Source organism: Epinephelus lanceolatus, chromosome 13 (genome assembly GCF_041903045.1).
Source record: "Epinephelus lanceolatus isolate andai-2023 chromosome 13, ASM4190304v1, whole genome shotgun sequence".
NCBI lineage: Eukaryota > Metazoa > Chordata > Actinopteri > Perciformes > Serranidae > Epinephelus > Epinephelus lanceolatus.
The window spans coordinates 38,440,757-38,462,753 of record NC_135746.1 but is presented as its reverse complement, the minus strand read 5'-3'; the positions used below and the strand labels follow the sequence as shown (position 1 = coordinate 38,462,753).

General features: G+C 40.0%; 1 protein-coding gene across 1 annotated transcript; it reads left to right on the top strand.

The window, feature by feature from the left end:
* The first annotated feature begins 6,130 nt into the window (after window positions 1–6,130).
* Window positions 6,131–13,100, top strand: pcare2 (photoreceptor cilium actin regulator 2). The gene is made up of 2 exons (XM_033648215.2): window positions 6,131–9,150; window positions 12,425–13,100. The coding sequence occupies exons 1-2, from the start codon at window positions 6,425–6,427 to the stop codon at window positions 12,492–12,494; spliced, it is 2,796 nt and encodes a 931-aa protein (XP_033504106.2). The 5' UTR covers window positions 6,131–6,424; the 3' UTR covers window positions 12,495–13,100.
* The last annotated feature ends 8,897 nt before the right edge of the window (window positions 13,101–21,997 follow it).

The following is a 21,997-nucleotide window of genomic DNA, read 5'->3' as shown; positions in this document are numbered from 1 at the left end:
GATCTGTACAGCATATGTTACCCTCTGTGCTTAGGTCCTTGATTTTTAAAAAGCACTTAGTGGGTAAAAAAATGGAATGAATGTCAGTTAAAACAACAAAGAAAGGATCCCTCTTCCTGCACCGGCAGTCATGTAAAAGATGTCATGTATACAGAACAAGAAGACAGACTACATAAACACACAAGAGCAAAGTTCAAGCACACCTTTTACAGACAATAATAAGTGGGAGTATATTAAAAGAGAGTATATGAAACTTAAATGTACAAGATTTCCCTCTGAATTTAAGTGGATTAAAAGTATAATGTAACATCTACTAAATATACTAAATTATCATTAGCAAAGTACTTCAAAATTGCCTACAAGTCTTGTAAATAAGAGACAGCCCTTTGAGCAGACGGTAGACCTCCAGCAGCTTAAGCTGCTTCTGCCCTGTTGGCCAACAGCGTGCCAATTCCTGTAAATGTGATACACCTGGGCGTGGGTGGTAAGGATTACAGAGATGTTTAGAGACAGATAGCTGGGCTCAGGCTCACTGGCATTCTGTGATGCTGTGATTACCCCCTATCTGAGGGCACAGTTTTTTATAAACTCTGTTAATTCGGGGAAGAGTCAATGAGCCTGCTTGTTTTCAGGGAAGGCCTATTCACACAGTCACAATCAGTGTCTGAAATCTGTGAAAATGAAGTCACTGCCAAGAATAAGTAGCACAGCCTTACAGTATATGTTTAGTAGTGAGCCTACAACGGGGATCATGTTCTTGGAATTCGTTTATGGAATTTGGGCATTTGCACAGTGTTGCATAACAGGGGAAAGTACTGTTGTAACATTTTCCCCCCAAATACCCTTTGATTTTGAATTTGTTTTTCAGTACAGAAAAGCTTAAGTGTCCCTCGATCATTACAACACATTCTCACTCCGACTTCATCACATATATGTAAGGTACACTGAGTGCGTTGGTTGTTGACGTTCTGGGATGCCGAGTCAAGTTCTGCAAGCTACATGCATTGTCTGTTTTCAGAATGCACTTATCTTTTTTACAGGAAATGTACAGTTTGCATGCAGCCCCTTTAAAATAAACACACTAGTCGGCACATCACTGCAAATTACCTTTTTTTTTTAGCGTCAACAACAAACGCATATGGTTAAGTTTAGCCAACAGAAACACATGGTTGGGTTTAGACAACAAAAGCACATGGCTTGGTATGGCTTTACAATCTTACAGGAAGTTAACACTGGCCTCCCAAGTGAAAGTCAGTGGCTGTTTGACCCATCCATCACCCCTCCCGCCTACCCTACCTGGACTTCCGCCGCAATTTTTTTGATGCCACCAGGCGCTGTTAAACAATAACGGCTACTGGCAGCGTACAATGCTGAGGTGAAAGAATGGCTTTTTTTTTAATCTGATGCCAGAACTCACTGACCAAGTGCCAGATTTCGATGATTTTGAAGTGAGACCAGGTTGATGATTATTAAGCCACAACGATGCAATTCTCTAAATATTTTAGAAACTGTTTTTCTTTGGGTCCTCTGCAGTCTACTCAGTGGTTAGACCAAATAGGGTTAAAATGTAGTTTGTGAGTCCATAGTATGTTCAGCTGATATTCCATGATCCAAGTCCAATAGGCCAAATCACAATGTTTGTTTACAGAAACTTCCAAGTAGAAAACCCCTATGTCACATACATCAAATGCAACGGCACTGAGCTCAGATGGTTAGTTTTTAGCCGCCTAAAAAACAACAATATCTGTTTAGGTGCACTATATTTAGAATATTTTCACTGCTTTCAATGAGGCTGTTATCTCAAAGCCATAAACAAAAACAGTCATTTTAGAAAGTGGGAGTTGCTGCCTCAATCAGTAAGTGTGTAAGGTAAAGTGGTGAAAGTATTCCCAATGTACAGTAGAGTATATTCAAAATGATATTGATTTCTTTTTTTTTTCTTAAAGTGGGTCTTTCTAGATGGCTAAAATATGTTTTGCTGCTGCCTCTGCTGCCGGCAATATATTGCTTACCTTCCATGCTGGTAGAGTTGGTTTATCAAAAACTATCAAAGCAACACAGTACATAAAATAAGCACAGCAGAAACATCAGACAGGTCAGACCACCTAGATTAACTACACATTTTTAAATGTTGCACTTATGGCTGAAAATAATTCAATTCAATTCAATTCAATTCAATTTTATTTATAAAGCCCAATATCACAAATCACAATTTGCCTCACAGGGCTTTACAGCATACGACATCCCTCTGTCCTTAAGACCCTCACAGCGGATAAGGAAAAACTCCCCAAAAAAAAACCCTTTAACGGGGAAAAAAAACGGTAGAAACCTCAGGAAGAGCAACTGAGGAGGGATCCCTCTTCCAGGACGGACAGACGTGCAATAGATGTCGTACAGAACAGATCAGCATAATAAATTAACAGTAATCCATATGACACAATGAGACAGAGAGAGAGAGAGAGAGAGAGAGAGATGCAGGTAATGACAGTAGCTTACAACAACATTAATGAAAGTAATAATATTATAGTTATAGTTCTGGCTACTGTGGTACAATATGTTGAAAGTATGTATTAATATCTGACAGTATACTTGTGTGACAATAGTCATATGTGTATAATAACAGTAGAAGTATGACTAATGACTAATGATGGCAGCAGCAGCAGGAGGCATCTGGCAGGACCACGGCAGCAGCACAACCACACACGTCACACTGTCCAGGCACCGCTGCGATATGAGTTATTCTGAAAGACAGTGGAGCACAAAGGCTCCGGAGAAGAAGCCGAGTTAGTGACATCCAGAATGGCCGAGTTAGCAAGATGCAGTAATAGGATGAGAGTGAGAGAGAGAGAGAGAGAGAGAGAGAGAGAGAGAGAGAGGGAGAGAGAGGGAGCCCGGTGTATTATAGGGGGTCCTCCGGCAGACTAGGCCTAAGTCAGCCTAACTAGGGGCTGGTACAGGGCAAGCCTGAGCCAGCCCTAACTATAAGCTTTATCAAAGAGGAAAGTCTTAAGTCTAGTCTTAAATGTGGAGACGGTGTCTGCCTCCCGGACCGTAACAGGAAGATGATTCCACAGGAGAGGAGCCTGATAGCTGAAGGCTCTGGCTCCTGATCTGCTTTTGGAGACTTTAGGGACCACGAGTAACCCTGCGTTCTCAGAGCGCAGTGTTCTGGTGGGATAATATGGCACTATGAGCTCTCTAAGATATGATGGAGCTTGACCATTTAGAGCTTTATAAGTTAACAGTAGGATTTTAAATTCAATTCTGGATTTTACAGGGAGCCAGTGCAGAGAAGCTAAAACAGGAGAAATATGATCTTGTTTCTTAGTTCCTGTTAGTACACGAGCTGCTGCATTCTGAATTAGCTGGAGAGTTTTTAAGGACTTACTAGAGCTACCTGATAATAGAGAGTTACAGTAATCCAGCCTTGAGGTAACAAAAGCGTGGACCAATTTTTCTGCATCTTTTTGGGTCAGGATAGGCCTAATTTTCGCAATATTACGCAGATGAAAAAATGCAGTCCGTGAGGTTTGCTTTAAATGAGAATTAAAAGACAAATCTTGATCAAATATTACTCCGAGGTTTCTTACGGTAGTGCTAGAGGCTAGAGCAATGCCATCTGGAGAAACTATGTCATCAGATAAAGAGTCTCTGAGTTGTTTGGGGCCAAGAACAATAACTTCAGTAACAACAGGAATACACAAGTTTGCCAATTTTCCAAATCTCCACAATTCAAAACAATTGCCAGTTGTCAGCCTGGCGCAAAAGCACCACACTTGTTCATTTCAGCTTTTTATAGGTATTATTGTGCATGTGACACTGAAACAGGAACCATTTCCTATTGCACACATTATGATGTTAAGCGTCCAGTTTCTTTTGCAAATGACTGGTGATTTCTTCTGCTCTTATTCAGCTGTTGCTCTGAGGGATCTTCTACATAGCATGCAGGTGCAGTTCATTTTAGGGGCTGGATTAGTGCCAGGTGATAAAAATGTTTTTGTTGATGATGTTGAGGTTAGTCAAGTTTGAATGGGGATTTTAACTGAGTCAAGGGTGATAATAATAGTTAATCCAAGAGAGAGCTTTTACTAAGAGATAAAGTTACGAGCGCCAAACTGTCACTTTGGCATGAAGGTATGACAGTGAAACCTGTTACAGTTTTTCTCAAATGTTTACCTGCAATTTTGAAAACAGGGCTCCTTTTTTCAAAATATTCACACAACTATCCAAACACCACACTCAATTTGCATAACTTCTAGATTGTTTGCAAAATGACACACTTCAGTCAAAACATATACACTTCAGTCAAAACATATACACATATTTATAAAAATGCTGTTTTGTTTTCATCTCACTAACACAGTCTTCAAATGATCAGACACTATTGCAGTCAGTTACACACTACAGTGATCAGTACAAAATACATTTGTAAAAACCCCTATTTTAGGAAATAGCTGGTCTAGTGCTAGACTTTTTTGCCAGACATTTTTATGTAAGGGATAATTTAGATGACAAAAAGATATTGTCAAACCCACAACATTCTTCATGATTACTTTGAGGTATACAGAGAAAGTACACAAATACAACAAACACAACACTGATTGCAGACTGCTGCAGACTGAAAATATTTATTTCTTACCATACTCAGTTACAGTAACAGATCAACAATGAAAATCAGAACAAAATAGTAGTTTTTCTTACTACTGTAAAGTGTAGGCAAATAAAAATTCCTCTACTGGGTTTAGGAATGGGGAGTATGGTGGAAGGTATAAGACTGCAAATTCAGGGTGCTCATGGAACCAATTGTGGACCAGCGCAGATAGATGGAAAGATACATTGTCCCAAACAACAATGTACTGCATGTGGTCCACTTGGTTTACAGTAAGCACCTGTGTGCTTCCACACCAGGTGGATGTGATTATCCAATTCGTTCATTAGTGTGGTCGTTGGCAAGCAGGGGCTTTATAATGAGAAGGAAGTAACCTCACAATCCTTATCTGTGTCTAAGGTGTGATAATGCGGGTAGAGTTTTGCAAATCACTGTGTGTAATGTTTTGCAAAAAGTGTGAAGCTGAGTCTGTGCTTATTGTTGCGCAACTATGGACAAGTGTTTTGCTTCTTGAGTGTAAAGAGCTGTTAACTGTGTGAAAATTTTCATTTTAGTGCGTAAACAACTGTAAAAAACTGTAAGTGCCTCGTGGGGAGGGGGAGGGAATTTGATTTTTTCCCTAACCAATCAGTAGAGATCAACGACTCACCCAGAATCTGACGTCATTAGTATCCATGCCTCGGGGGTGCCGAAAACAAGCGAGCATTGCCTGTTTAAAATGTCTCCGTCGTCGTGCACGCCCAGCTGCATCGCTGTTAAATCCAGTTTAGCAGCTTCCTTAATTTGGTCCTCCAATAACGCGAGTAGTGGCGAAATACCTCGATAGCATCGTTAATGTGGTCTGTAGGATCTGTAGCGGTCGCCATTGTTGCTATCCTCACCAGTTACCCACCGGCGTACAGCTTGACATCAGCGTGGCGCTGATTGGCTAATCGCTAGACCCGCCTCCACCCCTGGCGTTCACTGGTCCGTCCAGCGTTTGGACGAGATAAATCGCAAATTCATTGAAGTATGCCAGACCAGAGATGCAAGCCTACTCAGTTGAGTGGGCGGGGTCTATGGTCTGGAACCAGGCTACCTTACCCCAGCATTTACAGGAAAAGCTACATGTGTGTGTGTGTGTGTGTGTGTGTGAATAGTTAGAAAACCATGACGCAACATCAAAAAATAGTAGTAGATTTCTTTATTTAGAATAAAGTAAAATAATTTCTATATCAACGTAAACTAGACATGTCTGGCAATCAGCCTGCAGAAAACAGAGTTGTTTATCTCTCAAGTGAACCCAACAGTTGCATGTAAATTACCAACAGCATGCTGGATGAGGCTAAAAACACCACCTGACAAACTTGGCTCTGATTAACCTGATGAGCTTAAAGTCTTACATGCAAATGCCTGTTTGTGTATGTGTGTGCGAGCGTGTGCGTGTTGATGCACTTAACGTGACCATCTGTGCGTGCTGAAGAAGAGAGAGGGAAGAAACCCCCCAATCCGTCTTATCCTCTCAGCTCCTTACCATCGCAAGTCTTGGTAGGTAGTCAGTTCACTCAACAGGTTGCAGATGACTTTCCTGCACTGTTTGACTGCAACAATTCTGAGGAGAAAGCATACATTGATTGAAGAGATATATGGAGACTTGCACGTGGAGGCTTGACAGACAAAAGGACAGAGTTGGAGGATTCTAGAGGACCTTGTCAAAGCAACTACAGACATCCTTACCTATGGATTTACACTTCGGCTTTCACCTATTTTCCTGAATCATTTTTCTTCAGAGAAGAGATTTTTCAAGGTTTTCTTGAATAACTTCTGAATGCAAACATGGGCTGCTCTCCATCCAAAGGAAAGTTATTTTCAAAGCCAGAAGGCCCCAGTCCTCAAAAGGCTCTGCTGGCTGAAGCACCACAAGATGGTGTTGATTCAAGACCTGAAGAGGAGAGGGATAAATGTTTCGAGACTGATGAGAAAGAAAATGAACTTCCTCGACCCACTGAAGAACATTCTACAAAAGACACTGCATGGTCTCAGATGGACTGCAACACAACAGATGCCCAAAACACAGAGGACATTAAAGAAACAGAGGTGAATGTGATGCCCCAAGAAATAGTCCATGAGGTTTTACAAACAGATAAGATTAAAAAGACAGAGAAAAGACAGAAAAATAAAGGCAAGAGAAGGTCTACTGACAAGCACAGAAAATCCTCTATCGTCCAGAAGAAGGTTGACTTCCCACCACACATGGTGAGGGCTCACCAGGCAGCCTATGCCTATTTAAACCCAAACATCTCTAAATATGAGACCCTGTTGGGCCTGCTGGACCAGGCTGCCCAGACACAGCTTGCTCTCCAGCCTGCAATGTCTGCTTTGGTGTTCCGGTTCGAGGAGATCAACCAAGCTTTAGAGGAGATGGCTGAGGAGGGGGAGCTCATGTTGAAGGAGCATGGGGACTACATGGCCTTGCCTTCTGGGATGCTGGGCCCAGTTGTTATGCCAGCTAAATCTATGACTGACACAGCCAACCCTGCAAATCCACATCCAGATCTGTTACAGCAACTGCTCAAGCATTCAACAGAGAAAATGAGACTTGTGGGGGGCTCGGTCCAGGCACTGGGTGACACCACGCTTGAAGAGGCAGTGGAGTATTTTTCTTCTGTCTCTAAACTGCTGATTGAGAAGCTGCAGGCCAAGCAGGCAGCAGAGCAAAGGTTGACTCAAGTGCTGGCGCGGGTGGAGGGGGCTTCCATGAGGAAGTCTAATCCAGAGGATTCTGCACTGCACAGTGAGGACAGCGGCATCGGGGGAGAAAATGAGAGTCTGACAGGGTCTGAGAGGCACCGCCGCCACCGCGGGAGCGCCGGATCTGGAAGTTGTGGATCTGGAAACAACATTCGAGGTGCATCTGATATTCTGCACAGTAATTTACACAACCTGGAAGGCTATAATGAAGATGATGAAGAGGACGAGGAGGACGATGATGATGATGATGATGATGAAGAGTATGAGGATGATGAAGGGGACAGGCCTGAAAGGAAGAGGTCTAACTCTTCCCCACCAGATCCCAGTCAACCTCTTCTTTTCATGTGTGCAAGTTACATGCAGGATCGGCAGCCTACAGTCAAACGACCCCTGACTGCTATCTCTGTAAACAAACCTGAACACTCTACATCCACCAGGTGTGTAAACATAATGATTGAGCTACAAAAGAGCCAGAGGGACTTGGATCAACGAATGAAGAAGATGGCTGAAATCCGAGGAGAGAAAGAGATAGCAGGGCCTCATTATAACCTGTATAGAGCTGGACTAAGACGGCATTCAGTAAGTGGATCAGCTCAAAAAGGCCCCCTCAGAATAAATCAGTCACCTGGTTCCTTACCAATGTTAACACCTCAACCACCCAAGCACCAATCAGTCAGAAGGCTGATAAATACCTTTAGCCAAGGGGTTGATGGTAGACCAGGGCAGAGCCTTGCTAATATTCCACCTCATATCAGGAGGCCCAGGAAAACTGGGATCCTTCAGTCATCTGCCACAGTGAATAGTAATGAGGGGGGGTTAGTCATCAATGGCAACAATAATAACAACAGCTGGCCTGAAGGGAGGGATGACCTAGATGTAGACAACCTACCACCTCCGCCCCCAGAGGTCCTCATGGACAATTCCTTTCAGAGTACTGAGGGCATACCAGGAAATAAAGAAGGGTCACAGGAAGATTCGGTTGTACATCTCCCAATAATAAACCAAAAGAGTGGCGTCTCCCAGCGCCTAAAGTCATCTGTGCAGAATGTTGAACTGCTGCCAAACAAAGCCAGCATGAAGCCAAGATCGATCAGTATCTCTTCTGCCTGTCCTGTCAGACAGGATGCAGTTATGGGAGCACAAGATACAGAGCAGCAACCAGAAACTGATCTGGATCCAGAAATGGAGAAGGTTAACTGTCACTATCAACAGGCACGTAAGATGAATCACCCGCACATTGCAGAGGAACCCCCTGATAACAGAGATATTACAGAACTAAGCGGAAGAGGAACTTCGCCTATTCAAATTAGAATGAGCCAGAGATGTGGAAGCAATGACTTCACTGAGGGGGAGATGTCCACTTACAGCCTGCCTATAACAGCACCACCTGTCTCTAGAGTCCGCCTACCACCATCTTGTCCTTCTGTGTGCCACAGATTCCCAAGCCCTCCTGTGTTCAGACCTCAGTCTGCCTCAAAGCCCTCATCCCGCCCAAGTTCTCCAAGAACGGTTACACGTGCCACAGATAACAACATTGAAGAGATCATTCCATCTGTGTCCTTTCGAGATGCCCGCTCAGTTTTCTGTCAAAAGGACTCTAAGACCTGCATTCCTCCTGGAAGTTCTGTACTTCCCAAACCATGGGGTGAGGCCTCCCGGGGCAGACTTCCCATGAGAGGGATAGACAACAATGCCCGTCGCACCCAATCAGAACAGAGGCCTAGTGTGACTTCCTATTCAGAGTTTACTAAAGATGGCTGTTCAGCCTCCACACAGCCCAAGGGGAATGAGCCTGTTACCACAAAATATAGGTAAGTAATATCACAAAGTTGTGGGTCCAGGTAAACTTCACTGGGTTTTGTAGCTGTTTCATTGCTATGAAAGAAAACCTGACTAGTTAACAATACAAGTGTTACTTGGCAAAACTGAGCATCAGTGTCCATTGTTTAACTTGTGCACTTGTCGAGTCTTAACTTGGGTTTTGAAGCAGCAATTAGATACTATTAAAAATCTGGTATTTTGTATATTCTTCTAAAACATGACAGTTTCATGGTGTCCATGTAGCTAAAGTTCTTATAGTCTACAAAAAAATTGCAAGAGTTTGAAACGGGAAAGGGTTAGATCCTTGTGATCAGGGTTTTATTAGTGTAATTAAAGCAGTAAGTAAGGTTAGTTTGACCTTTGGTGGTTGTTTACTTTTAATCAGGAGCCACCTGTGTGGATTCCACCAGCTGTCTGCATTATTGTTTAAGTGAATGACATCAACATGTCTGATCATCTGCATTCCCAGCAGACAAAACCAATCTGGTGCCACACCTGGTTTATCTATTTGTATGTGCTACAATAGGTCCCCTACTTTATTTGTAAAATAGCCCTCAAGTTTTTCAATAGCTTGTCTTTCCTGATCAAGTTTTGTGGGAGTTGTAAAACAGGACATCTTGTTATTGAAACATAAATCAATTGATGTCAGCTGCATATTTGAAATATAACTGGCCTGACTTATACCTTCGACTTAAGTTGTGAGAAAAGTTCAACTATACTGTAATGAAAGCAATGAAAGAATGAAAGACAACATGTACTCGCCTCCTGTAACAATGCTCTGTTGTCAACCAAAAATAATTCTTGTCAGGATAACAAGGCCTTTGATGTAGCATTTCTGCCCTTTCAAGTTCTCTGGAACTGAAAGCATTCAGCAGCTCTCCAAGGCATAATGACAAATTGAATCCACTGAATAAAGTGTACGAAGACAATGAAACTCCAGGATTGCACTTAAATTCCGATTAGTCATATGTAACAAGCTTTTCAAAAGTCTTTGTTTGATGGAAGGTGGCCTTTTACAGAACGGAGACAAAAAAGGGATGAGACATACTATATATGCTGCGGTTGATAGGAGAATGGAGTGGGGTAGGGATTGTGGGTGGAAACAGCTAATATACAAATACAGAAAAAATAACAAAAAAACAGACTCACTGACAATATAATTACAATAGTAGTATCAGTGGTGTAGTGGTAGTTAATAAGGTGGGTGTACTACTAGGTAGATTGGAAGGTTATTGAGGAGGAAGTGGGTATACTTTTCCATACATTTCAATTTTTTGGACTTTTTTTGGCTGATAGGTGGGTATACTGTAAACAGCCAGGAAAGGAGGTGTGTATACCATGTATACCTGCGTGTACCCTCCACTACACTACTAAGTTTATTATAGTTCAAAGAAGTGCTGAGTGTTTTTGTATATGTTTTAGTTAGATGAACATGTCAGTGTATCTACATGTATGTGCTGTATACTGTATGTATATGAATGTATGTTTGTATGAAAATGTGATAAAGAACAAGGGGCATGGGGACAGAAAAATATTTAAAATGCCATAAAATTTAAATTAAAAGCCTGATCCCAGTTAATGCCCAGTCCCTTTAACTAGCCCAGTGTGGCTTCACACTGACAAATACACACCTGTCTCAATTAGGCACCTGGTCTAGTTGTCAAGTCGTTAATTTTTTCATAGAAGTTCTTCTGATGTATAAAACCCGGTTGTTGGCTACCTCAAATTATGTGTCCATTCCTCAATTATCCTGTAAGTTATTCATACTTCTTTACTCTTAAGGGCCCTCAGATCAAAATAATCAAAAATGTTTTTCATTCAAATCAATCAAAGTTGTGATTATTGTTTTAACAGGTTAAAGTGGTGTGTCGATATGCTGGGTGCCATAATCCTCAAATACTGTAACTCTCTCTATCTGATGTGCTGTCTGTCAGAGCTAGATCAAATGGATGATTCATAATTGATATATAATCTGAAGCCTAATCATTAAAGTAATATTCATACTGGTTTAAATCAACAATTCAGTTGTATTTCCCATCTTTGCTGGGCAACAGTTTTGTGTGAAAGGAATTAAAGGCCTGTCCCATATAGGCGCCTGTCTCAGATATAGGCCCTTTGATTTCAGTTATTTAAACTAATTATAGGTAAGCAAATAAACTTAAAGGAAAGAAAGAAAGAAAGAAAGAAAGAAAGAAAGAAAGTAAAGTTGGTAGGTGGGGTAAGGTTGACGAGGTAGTTGTTGAAAAACACATTACATGGTACAAAATTTGCGAGAATTACATGCTGACAACACGAAAACAATGTCAATGCAAAGTCTTTTATGAACTGGCGCAGTTTCATCAGGAAATGGTTACAGTTTGGTTAGGTTTAGGGAAGTAAAAACATTTTAAAAAAAATACTTGGTTAGGTTTAGAAAAACATTGTGGTTTAGCTTAAAATAACTACGTAAAGGACATCAGTTATGTAAATTTTGCGTAGTTACATAAAGTCCATAAAGCTACGTTATTACATTAACTTTTGGTTTCACATGGGACACAAACAGTGGTCTTCTGGTTGAAAGTCCATATTTGTTTGACCCATCCATCATCCCTCCCACCCACGCTATGAGGACTTCCTCACTCTTTATTCTAAATTCATCTGTCCACCATAACAAAGGATCCTCACTGAGTTTGCATTGGCACTGTTTTCTTGTTGCCAGCATGTAATTTTAACACATTTTGTGCCCACCACAATGTAACGGTTGGTTAAGACTTTGTGTCCATGTCACATATTTCTGAGACCAGGCTGGAGACCAATATATCCCAACTTTTAGTCCCTAGTATGGGTCAAGCATCAAAAACAATGCATTCTATACTTAAACACATATTCTGTGGTCCGGTCCTGTGTAGTGGAGATAAGGAGTCTATTATATTTTAGCCTTCAGTCTCATTTGTTAGTTTTTAACAGTTTTACCATCTATGATTTATATCTCCGTAGAGCTTTACTTCTGAGGAAATTAACGGTAGAGATTTAGTCACTGCATTCATTACAAAGTGTTTGGACACCTGCAGCACAAGCTACAGTTGCTCTTCAAACTTAGTCACAGTGCCCAGTTGTATGTTACCAGCTTACCTCATCTCTCCAGAGAAACCACCTGGCCTAATCCAGAAAGGATTAGCCCTCCTACCCCACTGTCCTCCCCTGCTGAGCTCCTAGGCCTGCTACCCCACATAATCCACTCATGCACTAAAACTCCTTTTACCCTCCTCTCTTGCTCTCCTATAGGTCGGGCAGCCCTCTGATGACAGGAGACGATGCCCAGTTGGATCCAAGTGCCGCTGTGACTACAGCCTAAAGGCCAGCTGTGATTGGCCAGGGTTGCTTAAGTGAAATACGATGTGGATGAGGGAATGAAGAAAGGGATTATGGATTAGCAGGAGGTTTAGTCCCTTTCACTTTTCTTCCCTCTCTTGATAAAATTGGTTTGTTCACAGGCAGGTTTTAGATACATTTATATTAAATCAGGCAGTTGTGAAGGGCCTGAACGTTTCTTTCTGATTGACTTCTAAAAACATTGTCAGAATTTGTCTGTATCAGTTTTTAGAAGAGCATATTTAATCTGTACTAAATGTTGAATCTATAATCTACCTTGAATTTGTTTGAAGTTGAAGATACATGTATAAATTTTGTTATTCCAGCCACTGGCACCCCAAATCTCAAATGTCTCCTTAGCTCTCTGTTGAACGTCAGAGCTGGGAGAAAACTTTGGGATTCTGGGGTGCTCTTAGCTGCTCTACCAAAATCAAAGAGAGTACGCCTTTTACTTATGTAATCAGTTGAACTCAAATGTTTTTGTATGTATCATATTTTGTGTTTGGACCATTTGTACTAGCTTCCCATTTGTGTTAACCATGTTTTCTACCTCGACTGTGTCCCAATAAAAGAAAAAAATCTGACCAAAGCCATGCTTACCATGTCTTTTCTTGAATGCTGTTTGTGGGAATGTTCAGCTGTTATTCCCACCCAGTGCATCATTAGAAACATGGTATGCTACAACAAAATCATTGAAGGTACATTGTAGAGTTTTTGTAAATGACCACCGGTGTGTCACTGTGTTCTGCATACTGAGGACTGCGTTAATATAGTGCTAGCTTAAATATATCCTCGTCTTAGCGACCACTAAAACTGCTTTACAACCATAGACTATCAAAATGGACGTAGCCACTACAATGTCACCGATTGGTTTGTGGGCTCTCATTTTGAAGCCTCGTGTTTGGCATTATGGCTGTTGCCATTTTGGATTTTTGGAGCCAGAAGTGACCATATTTGGACAAAAAGTCCTAATACTAGCTGCTAGCTCGGTTGGCATGATACAGTCTGTGGATAACTGTTATAATGCTAATGCTCATTTTTCCTAGTGAAAAACAGGCTTAAAAACATTAAAACAAAAGATACTTTCCAATGAACATTTGACTCATGAAACATTTTCTTTATTTTCTGAGCCCACTAGATAGATAGATAGATAGATAGATAGATAGATAGATACATTTAAACACATTAGTGGTGTAGTGGTAGTTGATTAGGTGGGTGTACTATAGGTAGATAGGTAGGTTACCAATGAGGAAGTGGGCATGCTTTCCTATATATTACAGTGGCTGTTTAGCTGATAGGTGGGTATACTGTCACTGGATAGAAAAAGAAGTGGGTATACCCCGTATACCTAAGTATACCCTCCACTACACCACTGAAACACATAACACAATACACCACTGAAAACGTACAAATATACAAGATACAACAGGGCAAATAGGCAGGTAGGAGTAATTAGTTATATAAATAATAAAACAGAGCACATTTTCAAAAATAACAGCATTTACTGATGCAATCATCCTGTGTTGCTCAATTTGCTGAATGTGCTCTCTGTTCAAAAAGGGGTTCAAAAAGTGGGGTCATGATGTTATTTGGCCATCAAAGTGCAACCATATGCTGAACACAACTTTTTAAGCGACCAAGATGTTACAATTAACTTTCATGAACTAAAAACATACTGAAATAGTGAAGGCTACAGCTACACCGACACAGTGTGAATCTGGGGTTACGCCAATCAACATTGCCATGGTAACAAACTTGCAATGAACAGCACCAACTTGCCATTATGTGAAACTTTAAACCTTAATAACATTTAAACAGGTTGTTATATGGGCAAAATATTTAACCCTCTTGCAGCTGTCACAAATGTTAACTATGGAGAGCAAAACTTTTTTTTCCCTACCAGGCTATAAACCTGTTTATTTCTGCTGTGAAGCTGAGCATTTTAACATGGCTGTCTATGGGAATAGAGTGTGCCAGTAAACCTGGAACTCCATTAGCGCTTTTAGCACTTCCAGTTCTCTCGTCTAAAAGTCAATACGTTTTTTGAATGGGATTTTGGTAAAATGCCTCAAATAAGGTCTGTGGTTAACAGAAGCTTAAGCGAGTTTCAGGTTTTGTTCTACGACATAGAACACGTCAGTAAATACCCTACTTGTGAATTTTGAAGCTTTTACTTGTCGTAAAAAAGGCGGTTGCTAACAAGTTGCTCAATACAACTACAAACCCTGTCGGGGACATTAAACGTAATCACCCCCGAACAGGCGAGAGTGCTGGCAGTCCGCCATTACAGCTTCTTATTTAGCTTAAACAGTCCGATTTCCAAATTATACAATGTTTTTAAAATAAAGCGGCCGAAATCAGTTGAAAGCTTAGTGGCGGTGACGTCAAGAGTCATGCGACCGTGGAGTAGTCATGTAGTCCGTTAAAGCCTAACGTTAGCTTTTTACTTCTGGCGATTGCATTTAAGCTTCAAATGCAGTATGAAAGGTGTTCATATGTGAAGATTATCTCACTGAACAAAACCTGTAAGTATCATAAACTTGTGTTAGCCACAGAGGTTATTTTCTGACATAATCCAAAACGCAATGCAAAAATCACATTCACTTTCTCTTCCGGGAACCAGCGCAATGCTAAACTTCCGGGTTTTGACGTCAGCCCTGGCACACTCTATTATCTCGCTTCCAGAGGTGGGTAGTAACTAGTTACATTTACTCAGTTACATTTACTTGAGTAACTTTTTGGATAAATTGTACTTTTCAGAGTAGTTTTAATGCAAAATACTTTTTACTTTTACTTGAGTTATATTGTTTTAAAGCAACAATACTCTTACTTGAGTACAATATTTGGCTACTCTACCCACCTCTGAGTACATAATTACATATATATATATATGTACAGTATATATAAGAATATATTTGTGTTTCTTGTGCCTTGATTTATGTTATGTTTGTAAAGACTTAATTTATTTTTGTTTTAGTTAAAGGGGTATCGTTTAAAATACATGAATTTGCAGATTATTATTTTTGATTGATTGATTACGTTCATGTTCTTATTTTACAAATAAATCAGACGTTACTCAACAGTTACTCAGTACTTGAGTAGTTTTTTCACCAAATACTCTTTTACTCTTACTCAAGTAATTATTTGGATGACTACTTTTTACTTTTACTTGAGTAATATTGTTCTAAAGTATCAGTACTCTTACTTGAGTATAATATTTGGCTACTCTACCCACCTCTGCTCACTTCTGGAGCCCTCCTCAAGTGGGAATTTGAGAAACTGCAGTTTTTGTCACTTCTGCACTGGCTTCATTTTTCAGCCCAGAGGTCACCGCTTCTTTACAACACATGCCAATGATGTTAACATCTTTAAAATCCCACAGACACCCCATTTAAGTCAGGCTTCCTGTTATACATTTTAAGTCTCCAGCCTATCATCAGCATTACTGTCTTAACTTAGGCAAAGCTCCACAAGGGCCAGAGGGCTATTCCACAGTACTTTTAAATTTACTTGTGTTACATATGTAACAAATTTACTATGTGTTACATATCAGTACAGTGCATCCTTAAAGGTACCCTGTGGAGTTACATGTCAACGAACACGTCGTACATGTGATATAAATGAAACACGGTCATCAAAACATTGTTCCATAGCACCACCAGTGGTCAGAAACTCCACAGGGTGTCTTTAAACAACAACCTTTTGCACTATAACACAGGTCTGTCTAAATATTATTGCTACACATCCCAGACAGGGCCCTGTTCTCCAGTCATTATTAACTCAAATCACTTTACAGCAGCCTGCAGCTACCATGTATCGTGATGACTGTATAGCTTCTAGAAACTGACCTCCTCTATAGGAGTTTAAGTGACTCACTTATATGGTTATGTTTACAAAAGACTGTAGTGGAATGTCTCAGTTTAGTTAGGTGAAAAAAATCAATGATAATCACATACCACCACAGCATGTTGTGTGCAAGCATCAATGAATAGGAGCAGGGACTCTTGAACTGAGTTGAACACTGAACATTGTTACAGATCTTCGTGAAGAAATGCTGCCATCTATTGTCTTGCATTGCCAAGAGGAATGTCCATTTACATTCCCTGCTTATAGCCTCAGATGATATCACTTATTTCATCTTTGTTTTTTGTTTTTTTGTTGTTTTTTTTTGTCCATACATTTTGCTTTATTTCTAGGAATTATTTTTCTTTTCTCCCTTAATTTTGATCTCTGCCAAGATTTAAACTACTGATTACCTAGAGTTTTGCACTTTTCAACATGACCATGTCCACTAATGGGACTGCATTTTATAGTGCTGTTCACCCTGCCGTTCAAGGTAGGGGCAGTTTCTTGCTCAAGGACACTTTGCATTTAGACAGGAGAAGGTAGGGATCAAACTACTGACCCTGTAATAATAAAAGACCCCCGACTGCACCATTTAAAATGACCTGTAATAAGTGTCCTGAATGTGCTCCAGGGGATTCTTAACAAAATGAGGAATCACTGATACCAATCACAGGAAATTATCACTGCCATATCATTTGCCATAAAAATGACATTCTATTTCCTTTTTAATAGTCAATATTCAATATCACCGCCCCACAATTAACACTGAAGATCGTATCCAGCCCAGAGTCTCCAATTTATTAGTCACCTTTCAGGTAAAATCTCATCAGACGAAAGTTTTAGGCCCTTGTGTATGTGCTCACAGAAAGCAATTTTAACACATGCATTTTTTCAGTTTGTATGCCTGTCAAAAGATAGAATAATTCATTAGGTGTTAAGAAATAATTAAAACAGTAAATTATGGCCAGCACTGAGTCCCACGCATTCTCTGTCTTCAAATAACATCATAGTATGCGTATTTTCAGAAAAGGACATGTTTATATAAATTAAACTAAGCTGCATTTATTTGAGTTGGCCTCAAATAAATGAGTTTTTCTTTGAAGTGGCTGTATACAAATGATCTTGACTTCTTCATGGCCGTTTTGTCATAATGCAGCATTATTAGAAATAATAGAATATATATTTATTCAGTGGCATATATACTGAATATGAAAGAGTTATCCTCTATTACCATTAAAACCCCAAATCATACCTTTTGTTTTGGAGAAGCTTTATATCTAACTTCTACAGTGAGTTACTGCTTTATATGCAGCATCTTACTGTCAAAACAAGCACACCGCAGATATTAGAGTCTGTGTTGGCTGTGCACAGCAAGAGTGCAAACGACTGTGGGCACAGTAACAGTGACACATTGGATGAGATGTCTGAACCCTGGTACTGCTTGTGTACTGTAAATAAGTGCTGTATTGATGGCATTTTCTTGCCATAGATTTGCCCTAGATGGGGGTGTTTACGATCCATTCTTTGTCCAACAAGTTATTCATTTATTCCCTGACTACAATCTAATGATACTGTAATTCAGAAACTGGTAAATACAATAACTTCCATAAGACATGAATATAGTTTTGCTTTTTTTATGCCTCCACGCCGTGTCCAGGGGTATAATGTTTGTCAGTTGTCCATCCCATTCTCATGATAACTCAAGAACGACTTGAGAGAATTCCTTGAAATTTGTTAAAGACATCCACTTGGGCTAAAGGATGAACAGATTAGATTTTGGTGGTCAAGGTAACTGTGACCTTGCATTCATCTCATTCTTGTGAATGTAATATCTCAAGAACACCTTGAGGGTTTTTTTTTTTAATTTGCCAAAAATTCCACTTGGACTCAACAATGACCTGATTAGAAGTCACTGTGACTTTACAAAACATGTTTGTGGCCATAACTCAACAATTCTTTTGCTTAATATGGCAAAATATGTGTCTAATGGCATAAAATGATGACATTTTCTATCCAAGAGGTCAAAGGTCAGCTTCACTGTGACCTCATAATATTCTTCAAAAATATTTTTCTTGCCATTATTCAGCATCATATCTCAGGAACAGAAGAAGAGACATTTGGTCTGATACTGAATTGGTGACAATAATCTTGGGCAGCCACCTTAAAACTGTGCTGATTGTCTAGATCTACTGTTCTTCTGGGGAGGGACATGTGTGTGAAGCAATCATGTATTGACAGACATAGATATAAACTGTGACTGCAGCTTGACTGGTTCATGGATGTTTACCTGTGTTGTATTAATAAATACAAATGTGAAACAAGCTTAAAGCTGCTCTGGTTTGGTCTTCATCAACTCTTGTGACAAATGTCCGACTCAGGTAGTGTACAGTGGACATATAATATAGATAATAATATACTGTAGCATAGCTCTCTGTGGGTTTATTACTACAACAAACACCTTTGGCATTACACTCAGCCATTTGATCAAATGTATAAAATAATATAATATCAGTGTTGCATGGGCTTTACATAACTTTTCTAGGTTAAGAAATGCAAGTGTGAAGAGCCCTCTTACATGCACTACCATTCCTCTGCATTCTATTCAGTGAGGCTGTAGTACAGATCAGTGAATAAAATATAGTTTAATGTTAGCATGAAGGTGGTGTGCTGCTACTTGGCCTTCACTCCTCATCTCCTACTAAAAAAGACTCCCATTCCTCTGATTCTCCCCATCCTCCTTCTAAATGATTAATGAGCTCCTTTGTTGTTCGTAGCGCTGTCAGTCTCAATACCTGATGAGGTTGTGAGATGAAAGGACGGAGAAGCGCAGGGACATGCAGCTGTTAGTGCTGCTGTAAATCTAATCAGCTGCGAACAGTGAACTGAGATGCTTAAGGCAGAGAACACTGTGTGGTCAGGGGCTACAGCTAGTTTCAGGATGGGGTCTGTTAAAACTGTCTCCATGTGCTCCTTTATACAGGAGGGAACCACTATGTGAATGGTAGGTGATGTAAACTCAGTGGATAATTGGAAACAATGTCATACATATTCAGGGATTAACTGCAAATTTCATGAACAGTGTCCTACATGAAATAACGGTCAGTTATTGAGTGGCTCCAAATCTTCTGTGTTTCCTCATTGGTCTAATAAGATTTTGTTCTTGGCTATTTCATGATGGAAGTTTAATGATGATGAATCAATCTTGTGTTTTATAGGGTTTGTCATATGTCTTTCATTGCAGACTCCATTCCTCTCTAAATGTTAAAGGGGTTGTACAGAATCTCCCATTGCATATTCGTGATTTTTTTTTTTTTTTTAATTTTTCTTGTTGTTGCTTGTCTCTAATACCTCTAATGGTTCTGTTTTTAATATACACTCTTGATTTCCATAGTGATTTTCTCAACAATGGCAGCTCTGCCAATTACTCTACAGCGTAATATATTAAAATTCATCAGTCTTAATTTGGGAGAGATTATGATAAAATACTTTTCTTTGTTGTATAAACCCCTTTCATCAGTATACTATGCGGGGTTTTCCAAAAAACAATGTATGGACTCATACAAAAGGAATCCCTCTCAATCAATCATCACTTATGACTGGCTGAAAGTGTGTAGCGGTGGGTGTATTTATCTGTAGAGACTCTGCCCTCTGCCTGTACTTTCATCGTTTGCCACCTACTATCAATCAATCAATCAATCAATCAATTTTATTTATAAAGCCCAATATCACAAATCACAATTTGCCTCACAGGGCTTTACAGCATACGACATCCCTCTGTCCTTATGACCCTCGCAGCGGATAAGGAAAAACTCCCCAAAAACCCTTTAATGGGGGAAAAAACGGTAGAAACCTCAGGAAGAGCAACTGAGGAGGGATCCCTCTTCCAGGACGAACAGATGAGCAATAGATGTCGTACAGAACAGATCAGCATAATAAATTAACAGTAAAACAGTAATCCGTATGACACAATGAGACAGAAAGAGAGAGAGAGAGAGAGAGAGAGAGAGAGAGAGAGAGAGAGAGAGAGAGAGAGAGATGCAGGTAATGACAGTAGCTTACAACAACATTATTGAAAGTAATAATATTATAGTTATAGTTCTGGCTACTGTGGTACAATATGTTGAAAGTATGTATTAATATCCAGCAGTATACATGTGTGACAATAGTCATATGTGTATAATAACATTAGAAGTATGACTAATGACTAATGATGGCAGCAGCAGCAGGAGGCATCTGGCAGGACCACGGCAGCAGCACAACCACACACGTCACGCTGTCCAGGCACCGCTGCGATATGAGTTAATCTGAGAGACAGTGGAGCACAAAGGCTCCGGAGAAGAAGCCGAGTTAGTGACATCCAGAATGGCCGAGTTAGCAAGATGCAGTAATAGAATACGAGAGAGAGAGAGAGAGAGAGAGAGAGAGAGAGAGAAGCGAGTGAGCCCTGCAATCTAGAATTTGACCACTGATGTCACTGTTTTCAACCCATTTTACACACTGGCCCTTTAAGTATTTATTTCAAGTCTTTGGTCTACTATAAGTCCATCAACATCAATCCAAACTTTGTATGCCTTGTGTATGTATATTTTCAATACATTTACACTGTTGGTCTTTAGATAATTAACCATTTGTGCACACATGAACCTCAAAGGATGTTCCACCTTTTTTTTAAGTACTGCTATTACTCAATACTTAATTTGATTTGTATATTCACTTTGTTCTTTTATAATTCTTAACTGATCAAAATCTTATTCACAAAATGGAATAGATCCTGCAATCCAAGGAAGCTGCATTTTAAATGGATTCCACCTCATAAATTCAGATGATCAGTATTAGACTTTACTTTTCTTTCTCTGCCAAAACTCATTTATACACACTAAAGTACTCTGTCTTCCATGTTCTTCAACATGACAGGGGATTTTATATAGCTCCATCTCTTTTGCATAGTACTTTACATCTGGCAGCAGAGAAGCAGCAAGATTTATTTCGTTGACAAGAAGGTAGCCGCCCAAGAACAAGCGTGTGATAGATCATTTGAAAGGCATTCAAAATATAGAGGAAAGATAGTTCATCACCACAATCCCCTGACTGACACGCTGTGATGAGAAAAGTAAATACAGAGGATTTACACTGATGTGAACATCATCATTTAATGTATTCATCACATCAGTGGTGATTTGATTTCACTGCAGGGAGGTGAACGCCGATTAGTTTGGTGTCAGTTGGTCAGTGAAGACATGAGGATCCTTTTCAACCCTTGTGACACCTCAGTTTTTCTGTTAGGAGACAAAGTTGTTCTCAGTCTGCAGGATATTCATGTGGAACAGAGTGTTCCTGGTTATGATGCTGCCTGAGGATGCAAAACACCGTGCCTGTCTGCAACAGGATGTATTTATTATTTCAACAGTGAGTCAGAGAGTGACATTCATATCAATCAGGTCGGCCCTGTTATCAGTCTGATCTCAGTTTGTGCTGGCTGTAGTTTTCATTTCGTTGACAGTTGACTAAATCACTATCAGCATGCTTACTGCTGTCTGCTGGCACAGAGGTGAAACACTAAAAAAAAACATCATTTTGTTGTCCAATTTACACACTCAGACACACTAACAATCATATTTATGACTCAGACAGAAATAGTCT